Genomic DNA, 19,983 nt, shown 5'->3' on the forward strand with positions numbered 1-19,983 from the left:
CAACCCCCGCGCCCTGCCAGACGGTTGACCCCGGAGGCAGGATCGTGACACTAAACTAGTATATACACCTTTACTTATAATTTTCCTAGCTTAACTATTCTTATCGTTTACGAATAGACTTAACTAGTGTCACGATCCTGCCTCCGGGGTCAACCGTCTGGCAGGGCGCTGGGGTTGCTGTTCCGCAGATAGGTAAAGCCTGTGCAATAACAACTAACACTCTGCTGTCGTTCTCTCTCTGGGTTGTCGTTCGTGTCTCTTGGAAGAGATACCAGTCTCGGCAATTGAGTGACTAGTTCAAGTGTGGGTGAAACTGATACTTAGATTGATCGCTGAAGTACAAAGGTAATGACTGTGTATCTAGAAGATCCTCCGCATCTATATATCCTTTGTCCTTCATCGTGGTCATGACTCTGGCCCCGATGGTCGTGGCCAGGTCACGGATCTGATCCTGATGGTCATGCATATTTTGATGACCATCCTTCTTGGCGTGGTGTCGGTCATGCAGATATGCATGACCGGTACGTACCTTCCTTATCGTCCTTTATCGTGCTTACATAAGGAACCTGTGACGGCACCGCCACATGATCCGCCCTTGTCCTTGGCCTGATCTTGTGGCCTAGTTGTTTGGGCTCTTCTGCGCCCGTAACAACATCCCCTGTTGGTTGGCCGTCACATTATCCCCCTTCTCCCCTTAAGCGCTGTCCTCAGGCTTAATTCGGTAGGTCCTTTTTTTCTTCCTCATGGCCCACTATGTCGTCTGACCTTGCAACGCCAGCGCCGCCCTTTGATTCTTCAAAATCTGCGCGATCGCGGGCTTCACTGGTTCGCCTCATCCGAGAGACCGGTTCTTCCTCTCCGCTCGACGTTATGCCGTGTACGGAGTGTATTCGTCGGAATCGCACATGTCGTATGGCTCCGAAGCGGCCTCGCTGCTTGGAGTGCGTGCGCCATGGTGTGAAGTGCGACGGCCTATTCGTGGGGTACCAGATTGATCGGAACCTTGATCAGCAGCGTGAACTACGCGACCAGGAAGAGTCCGCGGAGGACGAGCTGATTCGCCTTCAGTCGGAGATGGCGAAGATGCAAGCGAAGATGTCGGAGTCGCTTTCTCGCCTGAATCGTTTGCGAAAACAGCGTCGGTTCCTTGAGCGTCGCACCGAGCAGCTTGCCGACGAGGATTCCGCGAACTTGGAGATCCTCGATGGGGCTGTTGCCGACGAGCCTTCCCTGGTTCTGGATGCTCAGTCCGTCGGGGCGCAGGTGGTGGATTTTTCTTTCCTGGACCCCTCGTTAGGTCCCGGGGGTGCTCGTACCCGAGCGCCTTCAGTTCCCGATCCGCTCGCGCCCGATATGGGGGGTCCCATTCGGTCTTCAGCCAGAAGTGGATGAGTTGCTCTTTGCAGAGGGTGAGTTTACTTTCTGGTTCCCAGCTGCGATCTTGGTGTAGCCATGGTTCCCATTCGACGAGGTACTCTGTTGGTCCGGGTGTTATGTTGCGATAGTCAAGTAGTTTCTTGACTTCGAACACGGGGTATTGGTTGTTGGGTTTGTTTTGGATGATGGCGGATTTGACTGCCATTTGTCCTTGGTGTTTTTGTCGTGTCCAGTTCCAAGGTTGTTCCTGGAAACTTCGTGGTCGGTCTTCCCATTCTTGGAGGAGTTCCTTGCAGTTCGTAAGGTTCTTTCGGGGTTCCCAAGTGTTTTCCGAGTCGTCGTACCCTTTCCATTTGATGAGGTACCATCGGGTTCCGTCGCTGACTTTGTCGTCTAGGATTTTCTCGACTTCGTATTCTTGGTCTGGCTCGACTTCTACGTTCTTCTGGAGTGGCGTGTCGGCGTGTGCTGGTTCGAGGAGGGAGGTGTGGAAAATTGGGTGGATCTTCATCCCCTTTGGTAGTGAGAGTTCGCAATTAAGTGGTCCCAAAACCTTCTTGACGCGGAATGGTCCGAGGTTCTTGAAATCCAGTTTACTGCTTGGTCGTTTTGTTTTGATGTTTTTGCGTAGCAGGTAAACTTTGTCCCCCTCCTTATAGGTCGGTCCCTTCGACCTTTTCTTGTCGTAGTGTTGCTTGTGCTTCCGTTGTCGCTGAATGACCATGTCCTTCAGTTCTTTTTGGAGGTGCACCAGCTTCTGTGCCTCGATGAAGGCTTCTGGAACCATCGTATCGCGTAGCGCGGTGGGTTCCTTAGGGTCAAAGCCTTTGTTTGCGAAAAATGGGCTGACTCCCAAATCTTCATTCGTCGAGGTGTTGTACGCGTATTGAGCCGTGGGGAGGTGCTCGATCCAGTCTGACTGATCTTCTCGGATGTAGCACCTAAGGTATTGTTCCACGTTCTGGTTCATACGTTCTGTCTGTCCGTCTGTCTGCGGGTGGAAGGCCGTAGACATACTGTGCTGGATGCCGATCTGGCTCATCAAGTCCTTCCAGAAGTGGGAGGTGAAGAGCTTATCTCTGTCCGTGATGAGTTTCTCGGGTATCCCGAAGTTGCTGATAACTTCCTTCTTGAAGATCCACGCCGTTTGCTTGGCCGTGTATGTTTCAAGGAACGGGATGAACAGCGCATACTTGGTGAGTCGGTCAGTGACTACTAGGATGCTGTCGTATGCGATCATCGTTGCTGGGTCCTGGGAAGGTGGGAGCTTCGTGATGAAGTCCATCGAGATGACCTTCCAGGCTCTATCAGGTGGTGCGATACTCTGGAGTTCGCCGTAGGGCTTCCGTCGTGAGGCCTTGCTTCTTGCGCAGAGGTCGCATTTGAGGATTACCCCTGTGACCACTGCCTTGAGTTTCTCAAAGTCGAACTGCTTCTTGACCCGTTGCTGGGTCTTGAAGATGCCTTGATGTCCATGGAGCGGGTGCTCGTGGATTTCTTTGACCAGTTCCTGTTGCAGCGTCTCGGGTATCCACCTGAGTCCTCGGTATTTAACGACACCTCTGTCGATCCTATCGAGGTTGTAGCGAGAGTCGTTGCCATGTTCCTTTGCGATTTCCGAGGAGTATCTGAGGGTTTCGTCAACGATTTTCTGCTGTAACTCGATGTTCCATGTGTCGATAGTGACGGCGGCGATCCGAAGGGTGCCGTCTTCTGCTTGTCGCAAGAGTGGGAAGTTTTCCGTTTTCTGCTCGTGCTCTGGGTATCGACTGAGAGCGTCTGCTCTATTGTTTTCTGTTCCTTTGCGGTATTTGATTACCAGGTCGTACTGCAGGAGCTCAGCGTACCATCTCAGCAGTCTTCCGTTGAGGTTGGTTCCTTTGAGGAAGTATGTTAGGTTCTTGTGGTCTGAGTGGACGATGACTTGGTGAGGCGATCCTCTGATGTAATCGCTCCATTCCTTGCAAGCCAGAACTATCGCCATGAGTTCCTTCTCGAACGTGGTGTAGTTCTTTTCTGGTCCTGTGAACGTTTTGGACATGAACGCGACGGGATGGATTCGTCCGTCTTCGTCTCGTTGTCCTAACTGAGCGCCCATTGCATAGTCGGATGCGTCCGTTTCTAGCTCGAATGGCGCTTCTGGGTCTGGGATGCGGAGAATTGGATGGCTTAGGATGATGTCGATGAGTCCTTGGAACGCTTTTTGCTGTTTTTCGCCCCATACGAAGGGTTCGTTTTTCCTCGTGAGGTCGTTCAAGGGCTTCGCGACTTCTCCGTATCCTTTGACGAATACTCGATAGTAGTTCGTGAATCCTAGGAAACTTCGTATCCCTGTGACGGTGGTCGGCACTGGCCAGTTGCGCAGTGCATCCGTCTTGCTTGTCTGCATGTGTACTTGGTTGGGTGTGATCGTGTATCCAACGAAGTCGATCTTTTGCTTGTGGAACTCGCTTTTCTCGGGGTTGATGAGTAGGTTGTGTTCTCGGAACTTGTCCAGCACCTTGCGTACGTGTTCGTAGTGTTCTTCTCGGGTTTTCGAGTAGATCAGGATATCGTCGAGGTAGACTACGACGAAGTCGCCGATGAATTCCTTGAGAATTTGGTCCATCATGGTTTGGAAACTCGCGGGTGCGTTGGTGAGTCCGAAGGGCATGACGAGGTACTCGAAGTGTCCTTCTGGCGTGCGGAATGCTGTCTTCCATTCATCTCCAACCTTGATGCGGATAAAGTTGTAGGCGTCTGGCATGTCGAGTGCCGTGAACCAGTTTGCGCCATACAACTGATCTCTGAGGACCGATATCAATGGTAGCGGGTATCTGTTTTTGTATGTGATCTCGTTGAGCTGTCGGTAGTCAACGCAGAGTCGTTTCTTCCCGTTTTTCTTAGGTACAAAGAGAATTGGGTAGCCGGCGGATGAGGTGGATTCTCGGATCCAACCTTTCTTGAGCATTCGCGCGAGGTACTCCTTGAGTGTTACTCGTTCGTCCGGGCTGAGTTTGTAGATAGCCTTGAACTGTGGCTCCGTGCCGGGTTTCAAGGGTATTTCGTGGTCCCATTTGGAGTGCGGGGGGAGTCCGCGGTCGTTGTCTTTGTCGAACAGGTCTGCGTAGTCGTGGTATTCTGTCGGTACTTCGCTGAGCATACTGTTGAGTTCTTCGATATGGGCTGAGGCGATCTGCATAATCATGCCTTTGATCCCGTCATCCCATGACAGTTGTCGTGCACCCCAGTCTATCCGTGGGTTGCTTTTGGCCAGCCATCCGCTGCCAAGTATGAGGTCGTCTCCTCCGATCTCAGAGATATCGAAACTGATGTCTTCGCTGTGGTTCGAGAATTGGACCCGAAGTGGTTGGGTTTCTCGCTTGATCCATCCGTCGTCGTACGCCAGTGGTCCCCCTTCGAAGTTGCGAATCCTGTATGGTTCTTCCTTGGCTCTCCACGGGATTCTGAGCTTATTGACTAGGCTCGGGCTGATGTAGGTCCCTTGGCTGCCGCTGTCGATGAGTGCCTTACAGGTTACTCCTTCGATGAGTACCGGGACGACGGTTGGTCGTCCGTACGTGGGTATGGAAATGGTAGAGGAGGCGATTCTTAGTTCCGGCGCGCCCGAGCCTCCTGCGGGGGCCGCGGTCCTTTTTCCGCCTTGCGTTTTGCTGCTGACAGGGCGTTGTACAGGCCCTTGTCGAGCAGTCCCTCCTGCCATACTGTTTCGATGTCCGCCCAAAGGTCCTTCCGTCCTTCGTTGGGCGCGTAGTCGCGCTCCGTTGCTTCGCGAATCATCCTGCTAACTCCATCATATTCCGGAATGGTCAGGGCTGGGACGATGGCGTTTTCCGCGAAGAAGGCCATCTCCTCGTTGAGGGTCATGCATTGCTTGTCAAGGTGGCGCCTCAGAGCTTCGTTGTCTCCTGACGCGTATTCCTTAAGTCGCTGGATGCTTTCGACGATGTCGGGCACGGTGAGCTTGTTCATGTCCTCTTGGGTCTTCCGTAAGGCTTCCTTCTGCTGGTATCGGACGATCTTTCGGTAGGAGTGGACCTGACACACTGGGTTCCAGCAGTCGACGGACCTGACTTCTCCGAAGACGCAGCTGAGGGGTGACTTAGGATTGGACTCTAGCTCGTAGATGTGGTTCCCCATTCTCCTGACGGCCCAGTCGTTCATGGCCCCGGCGAGCAATGGGTTTGGGATAGGTAGTCCCGCTGTTCTTTCGGGGAACAGTTGATGTCTGGCCTTCGGCCCGATGTGGTCGAGGCACTGATCATGATAGCAGTGGATCCACAGTATCTGAGGGTGATTGATGTCCCCGTAGTCCATCCATCGGTGGTCCTTTGGGTTGCGCTCCGGCGCGTACTGTAGCTGCTTTGTGAACCGTTGTCGGAACTTCGTTCTAGGTTCTTTGGTGGCTTTGAAGCAGAGGAGAGGGATCTGTGATTCCTCGGCCCGATATTCCTCGTCCTCGGAGTCGTGGACCTCTCCTTCTTCGTCACTGCTTATTAGGGCCGGGGTGTCGCAGTAGTTATCCCCGCCGTCTTCTGGGGTGAAGCGTATGTGGTCCTTATCGTGTTGTGACCAATATTCTCTTGCTTCCTGCGCTTCTGCTTCCGAGGCGTACTCGTGCTCCTCGTCAGTCTGTTCTTGCTGGGTGCCTTCATAGTCGTCACTATCTTCTGGCCAATCGTCCAGCGTTTCGTCGTCCGTCGGCGAGTTGGTGTCGTCGATCGTCGAGTATGCTAGGCGGTACGTTCGGGTACCTGCCCCTGGTGCACTGTTACTCGGGGTGCTCGAGTCCCTTTCCCCAGTGGCTTCTTCCAGCTCGCGGTATTCGTACGTCGCAAGTGGGTGGACGGGTGTTCCTTGCGCGTCTGGAACTTCAACTCCGTCTGAGGGAAATGCCGTGTCCTTGTTGACCGTGGCCATCCCCTCGGCATAGCTAGCCTTGATCTGTCGTGTTGGTACCGGTTGAAATGCCTTCTTTGGCTCTGGGCACTTGGGTGCGAAGTGTCCTTCCTTTCCACAGTTGTAGCAAGCCTTGCTGCGCATATCTTTCTTGGCCTTGCTAAGATCCATAGGTCCCGAATGGTGACCTGTGGCTGTTGTCGTCGTCGTAGTTCTTTTGAACTGCTGACGCACGGGTTGCCTTGGGTGCGATTGGAAACGGGTGGTATTGGCGCTTCTCGCCGGCCTTCGTTCCGTTTCTCGCTCGTGGAGTCTGCTGTCGATCCTGATCGCCATCTCGCAATATTGTCCAAAATCTCGGGGTACGTGTTCTCTGGCGGCGATGACGTCCTTGACGCCGCTCTTGAGTCCATCGTAGTAGATCTCGATCTTGGATTCCTCAGTGAGGCTGAGCTTGGTGATGATGCTTTTGAAATCGGCAGTGTAAGCGGACGCTGAGTGAGTTTGTCTCAGCTCCCTTAGACTCTTCTGTGCCTTTCGTTTCTCATCGGGGTCTTGGAACAGGGTTTCGAGTGCGTTGACATATCCGTCGAAACTGTCGAATATCTCCTGTGTCTCTATGTCGTGTTCTTCCAGATTAGGATTGTTCATGATGCGGGCCATGAAGGGCTCGAACCAGGCTAAGGCTCTGCCGTCAAGGTATGCTGCCGCGTGTAGAATCCTGGATATCTCGTCTGGGAACTCGTTGATGTACTGTCGTTGGTAGGCCTTGACTTGGGTGATGTGTCCTCTGAGTCTCCCGGGGGTGCCATCGAATTTTCCTGGCGCCGGGTACCTGATGCGCCCGCCTATTGGTGCTTGAATGATGTTGGCTGCGGTCTGCATCGTGTGGAGTTGTTCCCGTAGTGTTTGGTTTTCGGCCTGCTCCCTGGCAAGGATGGCCGCGTTGCCATTCACGGTGCCTTGGAGTGACATGATCATTTGTCTGAGTTCTTCGATTTGGTTCTGGCTTTGTCCGACGGTATCTCGAAGTCGTTGAACTTCCTCATCGTCGTCGTCGCTGTCCGGGGTTTCCATAGCAGTCCCGAGCTCCTGCGCCAAGTTCGGCGCTGGGGCGTAGGGTGGTGCTGGTGATCCGGGGTTTCGTTGCGACGCCATTACTGCGGTGTCTCCTTCTTAATTGTGAGTTGGGAGAGTGCTTCCGCGAGTCCTTCCGGTGAGGCTTTGGTGAATTCACGTCCGGGGCACTCCGAATTGTGTCCTTGGTACGCGGGTTGGTGACAAGTGTCGCAGATGCTCTTGCGGGTGTTCCACTGGTGGTCTGCGCAACGTCCGACGTAGATGGCGTACTTCCCACACAGGTGTTTGGTGCAGATGGGTGGTGTCTTGGGGAGTACTGCTGACGCTGGGTCCTTGGTCCACGAGTTCGATCGTTCCCTTTGTAGTTCGGTGTAGTCGATAGTCACGCTTCGGGTGCGTGGGGTGTCCGAGGGAACCTGGTCGAGGTGGTCTGTAAGGAGGTGTACTTGTCGTGAAAGGTCTTCGAGAAGGTTTCCGATTGAAGTGAGAAGGTGTGGTGGCAAGTTGTTCATTGTTGTGCAACTGTGGTACCTGTTGTTAGTTGTTATTGCTCAGGGTGTACGTACCTGAACAAGAGCGATCAAAATGTCACGATCCTGCCTCCGGGGTCAACCGTCTGGCAGGGCGCTGGGGTTGCTGTTCCGCAGATAGGTAAAGCCTGTGCAATAACAACTAACACTCTGCTGTCGTTCTCTCTCTGGGTTGTCGTTCGTGTCTCTTGGAAGAGATACCAGTCTCGGCAATTGAGTGACTAGTTCAAGTGTGGGTGAAACTGATACTTAGATTGATCGCTGAAGTACAAAGGTAATGACTGTGTATCTAGAAGATCCTCCGCATCTATATATCCTTTGTCCTTCATCGTGGTCATGACTCTGGCCCCGATGGTCGTGGCCAGGTCACGGATCTGATCCTGATGGTCATGCATATTTTGATGACCATCCTTCTTGGCGTGGTGTCGGTCATGCAGATATGCATGACCGGTACGTACCTTCCTTATCGTCCTTTATCGTGCTTACATAAGGAACCTGTGACGGCACCGCCACATGATCCGCCCTTGTCCTTGGCCTGATCTTGTGGCCTAGTTGTTTGGGCTCTTCTGCGCCCGTAACAACATCCCCTGTTGGTTGGCCGTCACAACTAGGCCTTTATATCTCTTGAGATAAAGAAGTTATAAGGGTTTAAAAATCCCTATATAAGCGGCGATAAGAAATGACCCGTTCACCCGTGTGACCCGTTCACCCGTGTGACCCGTTCACATGTGGACTACGTTACACCTTTAGTACCGATTTTTATATACAGAATCTTTTTTTCTTTCGATTAATATACATTTTGTCTATATTCCCTTGCTTGGGACCCTGTAAGAGCTACTCGAATTAGAAAGTTCAATTCTAGCTCGTTGTGACGACCCGACCAACAGGTCGCAGGATCAGGCCAAGGACGAGGGCGGATCATGAGGCACACCCCAAGGTTCTTATGTAATCATGTTATTATGTCAGCAGCACAAGCCAGGGTGGATATGTGGATCACAACATATCCAACGATCCAGGATATGCGGATCGTAGCATATCCAGCGATCCGGCAACATAGGCACGATGAAGGACAAAGGATATATAGGGGCCGCAGGATCTCCTTGTAGACAGACATTACCTTTGTACTTCAGCGATCAATCTAAGTATCACTCTTACTCTCCACTTGACCTAGTCACTCAATTGATCCAAGTGTGATCCTCTCGCAAATCAGACCAAGCGGGACTTGGCTATGTACTAATGGTGTACCCTAAGCGAGAATCATGCCACTAGACCATCAGACCGATGTGTGTTGTGATTTGTTGATGAAACCAGTGCTTAAAACAGACTAGGAGATGCGACGTTTAGGACAATCCAATCCCCAGTCGCTGCCCTCGGCAGCGCAAGGCATCTTGCATTCGACCATCAAGACAATTACCTTAGTCTTGACCTGAGATTTGCCAAAGTGCATATCGGCATGGATGAAGATGAAAACAAACCCAGATCAACCTTCCAAATCTTGTCAAGCGGTCATGATATGAATCCAGTCACCGTTAATAATGTCCAAACTTCAAGCCTGTCTTTTCTTGGACCAAGTAACTGAGACGAAGCTACGATGGGAGGTCTCCGAGTAGGGCGCGAACGGGAAGGCGCCAGGGCGGTCCCTGAAAGCGATCAGGAGGGATAATGCTGATAACAAAGTACATATTCGACAAATCTGGGTAATGAATAGCTGGTGGCTGGGCAAAATTCAAATTAATCCACTAAATATTTGTCAAACGGTACTCGAAACACCCGCTTTCCCACTATCAGAACAGGTCAACGCAACATCACCGCACCATCCGATCCCAGTCGTGATATATCCCCAAAATGCGGTCCCACTGCTGGCCGTGCAGATCGAGATGGCGCGGCTGCTGGTTCAGCACGACATCCTGGACGCGATCGCCGGCGCCCGGAGGATACCGGCAGTGGATGTCCGTGTGCTCTAGGGTGCCCTTGTGCCGGATCGAGCTGCGGCCCTCCTTGAGCCCGGCGCGGAAGTCGAGACAGACGAGCGTGGGCTCCTTGCGCAGGAGCACTTTGACAAAGATGAGGCCGGCCCCGAGCAGCGTGCGCATCTGGGGCTTGACGTCGATCGAGAAGCCCTCGGCGGGGCCGGCGCGGCGCATGAAGACCGAGTTGTGCGGGCCCGAGGTGCGCAGGACGTTCTCGTACTCCATCGTCAGCAGGTACGCGAGCAGGTCCTGCTCGTCGACGCCCGTGACGGCGTGCAGCTCGCTCAGGGACCGGCAGGTCACGCGCCGCAGCAGGAAGTCCCGCCACGGCCACTCGTTGACGCGCGTCGACTTGGCAATGAGCATGATGAACGCGGCAATGATCCAGCTGTAGCTCGTGAAGCCGAACGGGTCGACCCCCTGGAGCGCGATGCTGTCCCGCACAAAAGTGCCCAGGAAGATGCCCAGCATCAGCCCTCCCACCGCAATGGTCCCGCAGATGGCCAGCACCGTGTACACGTAGCCGGCGCAGTCGACCCGGATCGCCGCCTCCTCAAACACCCACTGGCTCGCGTCCCTCGCCAGTTGGAGCTGCCGGACGCGGAGGTCGTGTACCTGCTGTTGCCGCTAGTAGGCCCCCGTCTTCTCCCAGTTCTGCGTCGTCGTGTGCTTCAGGGCGAGCGTCGAGTGTCGGTCCCGCTCGGCCAGGATCGACCACGACAGCGACTTGAAGTCCGAGTGCGGGAGGCAGCCCAGGCTCCGGGCCTGACCATCATTCCCGGCCGGGAAGCCCTGACCATCATTCCCGGCCGGGAAGCCCTACTGATGACCTGACCATCATTCTCCGCCGGGAAGCCCTCACTTTCGCGCATTCCTGGTGGGCAAGGGGGTGGGGCGCACGGGCCATTGAGTTCATTCCGGTACCCCCAGGTTGAGTTCATTCCGACCAGCCAAAAGTCAGCTAACCCACGACAGCCCCAAGCAGGGGCCTAACCTTAACCCCCAGCCCAGCCCGTCTTGTCTAGGGGCAAAACAAGGAAAGCGCGCAAAGGGGCAATAATGAGACGAGCGCGTACGCGTAATGGGATTAACCCGGCGGGGTGAGGGAAGGGAGCAGGAGGATAAAACGGATATACACGGGCTCGAATAGCGACGTCCAGCTCAGGGTTTCTTCTTATAATACACGCGACAGGAGAAGCACAGTAGACAATAGCAGCCCCGAACGAGAGTAGCAGACACAGACAGCAGATGCAATGGACCGCAGCAGCCAAGGGTCCGACCGCGACAGCGATCGCAGCTGTGCCGAGGGACACAACGTCACGCAGCAGGAGCCGGCGGGAGCTACGACGACAGCGACGCCAGCACTACATCTACACACGGCGAGCCGCGTGCTCATCTGTACGTTATGTAAGGCAGGCATCCCAGCTACCGAAGGCGGTCTAGTCACCCACTACCGGCAGAGGCACCAGCTCAAGGGCAGCCAGCTACGGGCGGTCAAATCGGCAGCGGCAACAGCAGCAGCAGCGGTAGAGGGCTACGGAGGGCTCGTAGACCCGCACGAAGCAGAGCTCCCGGCGGACGGCAGTACAGCTATTACGCAGCTCCAGATCCACTCCGGATTCTGCTGTACAGCGTGCCGATTCGTGACGAGAAGCCGGGACGAGATCCAGAAGCACAGGGCTAGAGAGGCGGCCAACCGCGATCCCAGCCACGGCGAGTGTTCGGCAGGCATAGGCTACGCGTACTGGAAAGAGGTACAGCTACAGTCGTTCTCATCGGCAAGACACCGCACGCGGTACTGGATCGTGGAAACGCCGGGAGCGGTGCAAGCTACCACATACACAAGAGCGGAGCCGGGGCCGGGTGCGGGCGGCGGTGGATGTCAAGACTGGGAGGCCCACATAGCGGCGTACGAAGCCAAAGTGGCTACCGAAGACGTGGAGCGGGGCCGGACGATCGACCACGAGCCCGGAGTCGATTTCGAGTCGCCGTGGGTCCACCAGATGGGCTGCGCATCTGGCCGGCAAGGACATGGCTGAGCTACGGCGCGCCGCCGAGCCAGGATTATCGACGAAGGAGCTAGCTAAGCTGAGCCGGGCTGCACGGAATGAGAGGGAGCAGCCGGAGGCAGCGCTTATCCGGCTAGGCCAGAGCTTCGACCGTGTGATTACCCGCTGCGGACGGCGGATGGGCCAGGTCCCCGCCGAGACGCTCTGCTGGCTGGCGAGCCGCGACCCAAACCGGCCGGAGGCGCGACCGTTCGGTACTAAGCAGGAGACGAAGACGACGGAGCGATACCAGAGCTACTGGCGGCGCTATCTATGCTACTGCGTACGGGTATTCCGGCTCGGTCGCACAGAGGCGAGGAGCAAGCACCGGGTACAGTTTGAGGACCGGCAGTGGGCAGCTCTCGAGGCTGTCGTCGACGCACTCGACAGTTGGCAGGGGAGTAGCTCCCGGGTAGGCGGCGACGACGAGAACGACGACGACGAATATCTAGATGAGGCCGTCTTTACGTTCTGCATTACGTCGCTGACCCAGCAAGTGCTGGTCCAGCCGTACGTAAATCCACTACTACACTTTACTACGGTATTAGCAATCGACCCCGTCCGAGCACGGTTCCGGGGACCGGGCGACTTTACTACGCTACTTGCAGGCTTGGCGTGGTGTAGTCGCGTGCTACTACTCGAGTATATATTCGAGCACGTCCCGATCCAGGAGGAAGATTCCGCACAGAGCATTGGCGAGGACAGCCAGAGAGAGAACCGACAGCTCCAGGCGGAGGATCTCGACACGTTTCTAGACGGCTACCGGCAGTGGATCGCAGACGGCTCGCATAGCCCATTTAGTACGATACCTCGCTTTATGACGATCGGGAAGCGCTATCGGGCTAAGGAGGGCGGTACGGCGCGAATTATCTGGGAGGACGGGAAGAAGGCGCTCCGGCTACACGGCTTCCGGGTCGAGGTCCAGGACTTCCGCCGTATGACCCAGGGGCTCGCATCCGCGGCTGAGTCGGCGCTCGACGGGCTGCTCTACGACCAGTCGGCAGCGTTGCTGGAACGGGTCAGGCTCGGCGAGGTTAGCGACAGCGTTATATATGAGGGCGACGGCAAGTCGTTCGCGACGAATCCGCAGAATAGCTGGCTCCGAGCTGGGCCGCGCGCCGTCGCGGAGATCGTCTCGGATAAGCTATGGTCATCCCAGAGAGCCCAGTACCACCAGGAGAAGTCGCAGAAGTGGCTATCCGGGCTAGGGACGCTGAAAAGCCAGCTACTATTACTCACGCACGTCTGGGGTGGTCAGCCCGGGCGCGGTCCCGAGATCACGAGCGTACGATATATGGACACGAAGCAGCTTTCCCGGAACGTTTATATTTTCGACGGGCAGCTAATGCTAGTGACGGACCGGGATAAGGCTAAGTCTATCCGCGGGTACGGGCGCAAGATCGCGCGATTTCTACTAGACCGGATCGGAAAGCTGCTCGTCGTCTATCTCGTCTGGCTGGTCCCGTTCGAACAGATGCTACTCGACGCAACCCGGGCCCGGAAGCCATCCGAGTCGCTACGGCACTGGCTATGGAAGGACGGCCGTAAGGGCCGCTGGGGGACCGATGTACTCACGAAGGAACTCAAAGCAGCTACGGCGAGCTCTCTTGGAGTTGAGCTGGGCACGTCGGCGTATCGACATCTAGCTATCGAGCTGGGCCGGACGATCCAGGGACTGGTCGTGCAGCAGCAGGAGCTCGAGGTGGGCGCGGCAGACGACGGGTACGGGCCGGAGGACGACGAGTTCGACGAGGCTACGGGCGAGCAGCGGCAGAAGGAGCGGACGGAGCTGATCTGGGATCTGCAGGCGACACACAGCAGTGCGATGGCCCGGTCGCACTACGCGATCAATACCCAGTTCCCAGGCCAGCTACAGCCGCAGATGATTGCAATCTATCGCGAGATCAGCCGGCTTTGGCACCAGTATCTAAGCTGGATTGGCCAGGGCAAGGACGAGCGATCAGGGGAGCTGCATAAGCGGACGAAGAAGAGGAAGAGAGAGTCTACGGGAGCCGAATCCGCCGACGAGGACGCTAGATTACCGGGTAGGCACGAGAATACCGGGCCGGTGATTCTTCCCCCACCACTGCAGCCACCAAGCGTGCCGAATACGAGCTTGGTCACACTCCGCGCGTAGTCGACAACTTGATTTCACCCCATGGGGAACAGAGGGGTTTAACAAATCGATAGCGAATATATTTCGACGCCGCGCCTCTCGATCTTTCGAGGAGTCTCTCTTCACTCTTCCTTGGCTGCATTCCTTGTTTCGCCCGTAGCTCAGGATCCTAGTCATAAACCATGAAGCGGTCAGCGGTAACACTAGAGATAGAAGCCCACGGGGTCGTGCAGGCGGGGACGAACCATGAAGAAATCCCATGCAAGGATGTAACACTCTTAGATGCCGCAAGCAAGGGCCAGGCCTTGACTGGATAAGGGACCCTTTCACCGTGGGAGACGTTCAAGAAATTCAAGATGTGTTCGGTCTACGGTTTCGCCGCGGCCATTGCCGCGGCCACAGATGGCTATCAGGTTGGGTAAGTTTTGGGACAACTTCTTAAATGATACTTTGATACTGAACGCCTGTTATGGATTAGACTCAATGCCGGCATCCTCGCAAATGCAGGATTCGTGAAGTAGTTTGGCACCGAAACTGAGGCCGCTGGAAAGCTTTACTTGGCCTCGCCTATCCTGGGCGGCTGGAGCGGCATTTTGCCAGTGGGCCAGGTCACGGCTAACTTCGCACTTCCATTCCTGACTGCACGATACGGGCGAAAGGCGGCCTTATATACTTGCTGGACCTTCTTAATGACCAGCATTATCGCCGAGAGTTTGGCTCGGAGGTGGGAACACTGGTTGGTCGCCAAACTTCTCGCCGGTTTAGGTCTCGGCTGCTTGCAAGGCACTCTTCCGGCATATATCTCTGAGATCGCTCCTACCCGCATTCGCGGCCTACTACTAATGTCCTATAATATGTGGTGGACTGTCGGCACATTCTTCGCTTACGTGGCAATGTACGTCATCCAGAATCAAAATTCCGGCGACTGGCTCACTCCGGTTCTTACGCAATGGGCTCAAATTGGCATCATGCTCATCATTTTCGTGGCCTTGCCTGAATCCCCCGTCTGGGCCGTGTCCCGTGGACAGCATGCTCGCGCTAAGAAATCACTCGGTCGGCTCTACCAGGGCGTAAAGGATTATAACTTTGAGCAACAAATAGAAGTCTTGAGTCTGTTTGTCGAACATGAGAAAGCGGTCGCCGTGGCTCGAAACAGAGAGAAGTGGCATGCAATCTTCCGTGGCGCTGATGGATTCCGTACTCTCGTTGCGCTCTGGACTATTGTCTCCCAGCAGTTTACCGGTCTCGTCCTATTCTCGACCTTCGGAGCTTACTTTTTCCAGCAAGCGGGAGTTGGCGACCCTTTCTAGATCAAGTGCATAACCCTTGGAATCAAAATTGCTGCCGCTATTAGTGTCGTCCTTATCGCCGACCGCTTCGGAAGAAGGCTTATTGCTTGCTGGGGTACCACAATTATGTGGCTTGCTAGCATTGCTGTTGGCATCTTAGGACTTGTCCCGAGAACGATGGCGGTAAACTATATCTTTGTCCTATTTGCTGTCTTATGGAGTGAGTATTCTTACCTTTTTGATTTTACATTTATGCTTATGTAGTAACTTCTAGACATTGGCATAACGGCGAATGGAGCTGCCGGATAGGGCTACATTGGTGAAATCTCGTCTCAGCGTCTGCGACACTATACCGCGAGCTTCGGTGCCGGCCTGAGCTGTATCATCGGCGTCGGTATGAATCAGCTTGTTCCTTCCTCGGTGAATGCTAATGCATGGAACTGGGGCCTTAAATCGGGCTGGTTCTACGGCGGTGTTGGCCTTCCGTTCGTCATTGGAATGTGGTTGTTGATTCCTGAGACAGCAGGGTAAGTCCTTGTGTTATACCTAAGGGTGTTCTCTCTAACCGTAAATGTTGCAGTCGCTCTCCTGCAGAGCTTGATGAGCTCTTCGAGCGAAAAATCAGGCCGTGGCGGTTTCATAAGACAGAAACGGCAACTCAGCGTGTCGTCGCTGTTGACTCGTCAGCGACTATGCAACCTGCGGGTAAATAGATGTACCTGCCGTAGTACGATCTGCCGGCCGTGGTAGGTATACCCTCTCGAGGCCTCTGAACAGCTCTCGCTCAGGGAAGTCTGACGTCGGAAATTACTGAGAAACGCCTATCGTGGACGACCGGCGAGCCCAGGCTTCAGAGCTTCGGCAGCCTCCACGGCGGTGGGACCGGTAGGCCCTACCCCGCCGCAATTTTTTTGCTGTGGGCCAGTGCCGGGAGGCCCCCTGCCTAGCGTCAACGTGAATCAACGGCTTCAATAAGTTGACATCTCTTCGAGGATTGATTGATATTAATTGATTAGGTAAGCGTAGCTTCGTGGGTTGACGTTGACGTTGATTCGTTTCAACATATTGATCAACGGCGTTGAAACCGTTGATTGATGGTCCACCGTGGTTCCAGGCCAAGGCAAAGTCCGGGTGGCGTACCCACATGCATGGAAGTGAGGGACGACGCACGTGATCGTGGCAGGTCCAACCAACATCTGTCAATATAATGTTTAAGATAAGATCAATCAAGGCTCAGAGGCCAAGTGGGCTCGCCGTTCGGACTACTCGCTTGGCTCTGGCCCTGTAAGAAAACATTGCCTAACGAGTGCGCCATGCAAAGCAGCGTACTTTAGGATAGACTTGGCTTGGAAGACCAAACACGCGAAGTGGACTTGTTTCGAGTGAAAGGCTAAAACTTGGCAGCTGGCACGTGAAGGACGGTCCGTCATACGCTGCGCTCCTTCAATGGGGCATAGAGTCTGGTACGACAGCGTACACACCGAATGTTTTTACAACCAGGAACAAGCTATCCAATGTCTTCCTCTACTACTTCGACCTGGACCTTCATGCCCCAACCGTTCTCTCCTCCAATCCAGTTCTTCTTTTTCCCTACTTTCTCTATAAAGCGCACATGGTCTCGCAGTGCCTGAGCAAGCTGTGCGGGATCGGACTCGACCTTTTGAACTGAAATGGTCAACCGCACGCCCTCTTTGTTGCCAGCAGAGCCCATATTCCAGATCCAATTTGCCAATAGCACAACTCTCGGCTCCTCCTCGGCAATCTTGCCAGAGGGATACAACCGGCTAATCAGATACCCAATGCGTCCCAGATATGCCGCCCACCATACCTCCTCAGGCGTGATGAGCTGGCGAAGAAGTTCCTTGAAAAGGACCTCGCGTGGGGGAAGCTCCCCCATGTACCTGGATTCAAGCATGAGCGCCAGTCGTGCCCTGTCCTCGTGAGAGACTCCGCGCGTGGACGAAAGCAGTCCCGTGCTTGTGCTATACAAGGCCGAGGTGGAAGCGAGCTCCTTGTCCATGACGCCATGGACATATAGGGTGTTAGCGATGCTTGGATGACGTGCGAGGAGATGGTCTCTGGGAAACGGCGCGAGCGGCCCGGTGACGGTAGGGGCACGGATGACTGTAGAAGCCGGCATATTTCCAGCGCTGACGGTGGTGCCACATGTCTAGTGGCAACCTCCAAGGGGTCCTGAAGCCGGATGCTCGGCCCCAGCCGCTTGAAAAGCACTCCCTCCCGCACGCTGCCCTGGCAGAAGTGGGCTTTCTGAATGCCGTAGGGGATGGCTTCCGCCAATGCGTTCACCAGGAACGCCACGGCCGGAACTTGCTTGCGCCGCCTGTCAGAGACGCGGAAGATGCTATGGGCGGTCTTGGCAATCTCCTTTAAGGCCTTGGTATCCTCGAATCTGCTTTTTCCGACAGTGTAGCCGTTGATGATCGATATCGGGTGGGGTTGACCGTGAGTCTGCTCCATATATAGAAGGAGATAGCCCCAGCCCCGAAAACCGCCCCCGGAGAGGTACAACGGAAATCCGCCCTCCTCCCTCGCAATGTCGATCAAGCTGGACGGCACCTTGAGCTTCTCATACGCATCGGCTAGGTTACTAACTATCTCTTCGCGCAGTCCTGCAACAGCCTCGTCGGCTTCCTTTTTTGATTTGCCCTTGGTAAGCTCGTCGAGCCTCCTGCTCAGCGCCGCGGCGCCGTAAGGAAAGCTGAAGGAACCCTTCTCGCTGATGCGTACAGTACCACCTTGGTATATCATCCAGGTGATCTGCGTGCTGCCACCACCGAGATCCATCAGAAGCCCTTGCACGTCGGAGAAGCCGCTGGCGACACCAAGAGCGCCGATGCGGCCTTCGTCTTCCTTCTTCAGAAGCTCGACCTGCAACCCCGTCCCTGACTTGATTGCATCGATGAACTCGGCCGAGTTGATGGCGCCGCGGGTGGCCTCAGTGGCGACGACGTGAATATTTTCCTTTGGAACCCTAAGGTCCACACAGACAATTTGGAACCGGACGAGGGCGGCAACGACGTTTTGAATCACATACGCAGGAATGGGGATCTTTTTCCCTGTCTCTGGGTCAAACTGTGCATCGTAGAGCGAAATATCTACCCGGTAGACGTGGACGGTGGGAAGGATACGGGCACGGTCCGAGGACAAATCAGTGACAGAGAAGCGGATGCCATTACTATTTGATGTAAGTTAGTACAAACAGCAGAGCACCAGAGCGACTCATAGGATCAAGCGAATAGGCAAGTGTGAGGATTGATCCAACCTTCCCATATCAACTACACCTTGGAGGTCAGGATTGGTCTCATAAATAGCCTGGGTCGACGTCTGGACGATGGGAATGGCAGATGGCGGCAAGAGGGCGAATGGCTCGACCAGTTGGAACCCCATTTCCGAGACAGGCGAGGAGCTTCTCTGCACTTCAGACATCGCAAATAATTGTATCAATGTTGATCTGAGAGCGTACCAGGCAGTTCAGGATTGACACCAAGAGCAGGCCACTCGCAGCGTTGCTAAGCACAGGGTCATGTAGAGATTGCTGATGCACGCTTCGAGGCTCATTGTTTGCTGGGAAGATAGGCGGGCAAGTCTGTTGCCGAGGCTCTGGCATTGATCCCACAGAACAGCTCCTCGCTGCAGAGTGGCGTGGCCTCGAGAATCTCGATCTGGTTCATCACGTGTTAGCATTTCCAGGGTGATCAGCTTGGACAGGCGGGTACCCTTCAGCGCAACGCGAAGCCAAATGCCCTAGGAGGTGGGTCTTGGTGGTCGGGGCTTATCACTGTGTCGTGTTGTGCAATGCCAAGTCAGCCGCTGGCTTGAGTGCTGATTCGCCTGCAAGGCACATTCGGGCATACGCGGCGATCAGCCACATTTGCAGGGCTTGTGGTGGTACCTTGCACAGCATCGCGCCAACGAACCGATCACGATCACAAGACTGGCCTGAGAACAATATCAAGCCCAGAGATCGCATCTTTCTACGCTAGACTACACAATGGCGGCCAATTGTAACTCTGTAGCACGCAACAGCAATAATGCCGACTGGCATTACGAGCTCTGGCCAAAACTCAAATCAGCGGGCTCCTCTCTTTTTCCTTTCCTTTTTTTTTTTGGTTTTTTTTGGTATTGCGTCGTGGCTGTCCAAATGCACAATGTCAAGAGGGATACACCAATCAAACGGATCGTTGGGCGAGAGGCGTGAGCCCCAAGTCACTATATTACAGTTTAACCCGCACTGTGTATGATTCCACACCTAAGAGACTTCAGAGGGGCGACGAAGACGGACTCTGCGACCTCCACGTGGTGTCGCCTGGGAACCTACTGATCGAGATCGGTAGAGCCAATGCAGAGACACAATTGCACGCGAGTACAGCCAGGCGCAAGCACTGCGCGCCGCTTGGAGATGCAGCGAATCTCTGATATCACCAGGAAAATCCGCCGATCACGCACCCAAAAGCCCCTGCGATATCCGCCTGATAACAATAGGTCCGAGTGATGAGAAAGGCCAATTAGTCCCAGCCTCCTCGAAAAGTTCGGGCGTATGCAGGGAGAGCCAGCCGTGGTACTATTGGTCTGTCATACGGTGGCACTAATAACCCAAATGCCACCTTATTAATACGTCATTCACATGCACCCGATCTTTTCTGCAAGCAACAA

At 54.8% G+C, this 19,983-nt stretch overlaps 3 protein-coding genes across 3 annotated transcripts; 1 reads left to right on the forward strand and 2 right to left on the reverse strand.

Moving 5' to 3' along the window:
- Window positions 1-9,424: 9,424 nt before the first annotated feature.
- B0I36DRAFT_339684 (uncharacterized protein) lies at window positions 9,425-10,708 on the reverse strand. The gene is given in 2 exon segments (XM_046155898.1): window positions 9,425-10,677; window positions 10,689-10,708. 1 exon segment carries the CDS (start codon window positions 10,325-10,327, stop codon window positions 9,692-9,694), a length of 636 nt encoding a protein of 211 aa, XP_046004829.1. The 5' UTR covers window positions 10,328-10,677; window positions 10,689-10,708; the 3' UTR covers window positions 9,425-9,691.
- A 3,668-nt stretch (window positions 10,709-14,376) lies between these two features.
- On the forward strand, window positions 14,377-16,022 carry B0I36DRAFT_378320 (uncharacterized protein; the record flags this gene model as incomplete). Its single annotated transcript, XM_046160661.1, is given in 6 exon segments — window positions 14,377-14,438; window positions 14,499-14,532; window positions 14,542-15,312; window positions 15,331-15,492; window positions 15,619-15,836; window positions 15,890-16,022. Coding segments are annotated over 6 exon segments (1,380 nt in total).
- A 794-nt stretch (window positions 16,023-16,816) lies between these two features.
- Window positions 16,817-18,880, reverse strand: B0I36DRAFT_436618 (Ppx/GppA phosphatase family-domain-containing protein; the record flags this gene model as incomplete). Its single annotated transcript, XM_046162836.1, has 3 exons — window positions 18,593-18,880; window positions 17,465-18,505; window positions 16,817-17,210 (listed from the first exon to the last, which is right to left on the reverse strand). Exons 1-3 carry the CDS (start codon window positions 18,754-18,756, stop codon window positions 16,817-16,819), a joined length of 1,599 nt encoding a protein of 532 aa, XP_046004831.1. The 5' UTR covers window positions 18,757-18,880.
- Window positions 18,881-19,983: the final 1,103 nt, after the last annotated feature.

This window comes from Microdochium trichocladiopsis, assembly GCF_020744255.1.
Source record: "Microdochium trichocladiopsis strain MPI-CAGE-CH-0230 chromosome Unknown B0I36scaffold_14, whole genome shotgun sequence".
In the NCBI taxonomy this organism is placed as follows: domain Eukaryota; kingdom Fungi; phylum Ascomycota; class Sordariomycetes; order Xylariales; family Microdochiaceae; genus Microdochium; species Microdochium trichocladiopsis.

Bases quoted from the DNA above. Each gene is read 5' to 3' on its own strand.
- B0I36DRAFT_339684 (XM_046155898.1), bottom strand. From the start codon at position 10,327: ATGCTGGGCATCTTCCTGGGCACTTTTGTGCGGGACAGCATCGCGCTC.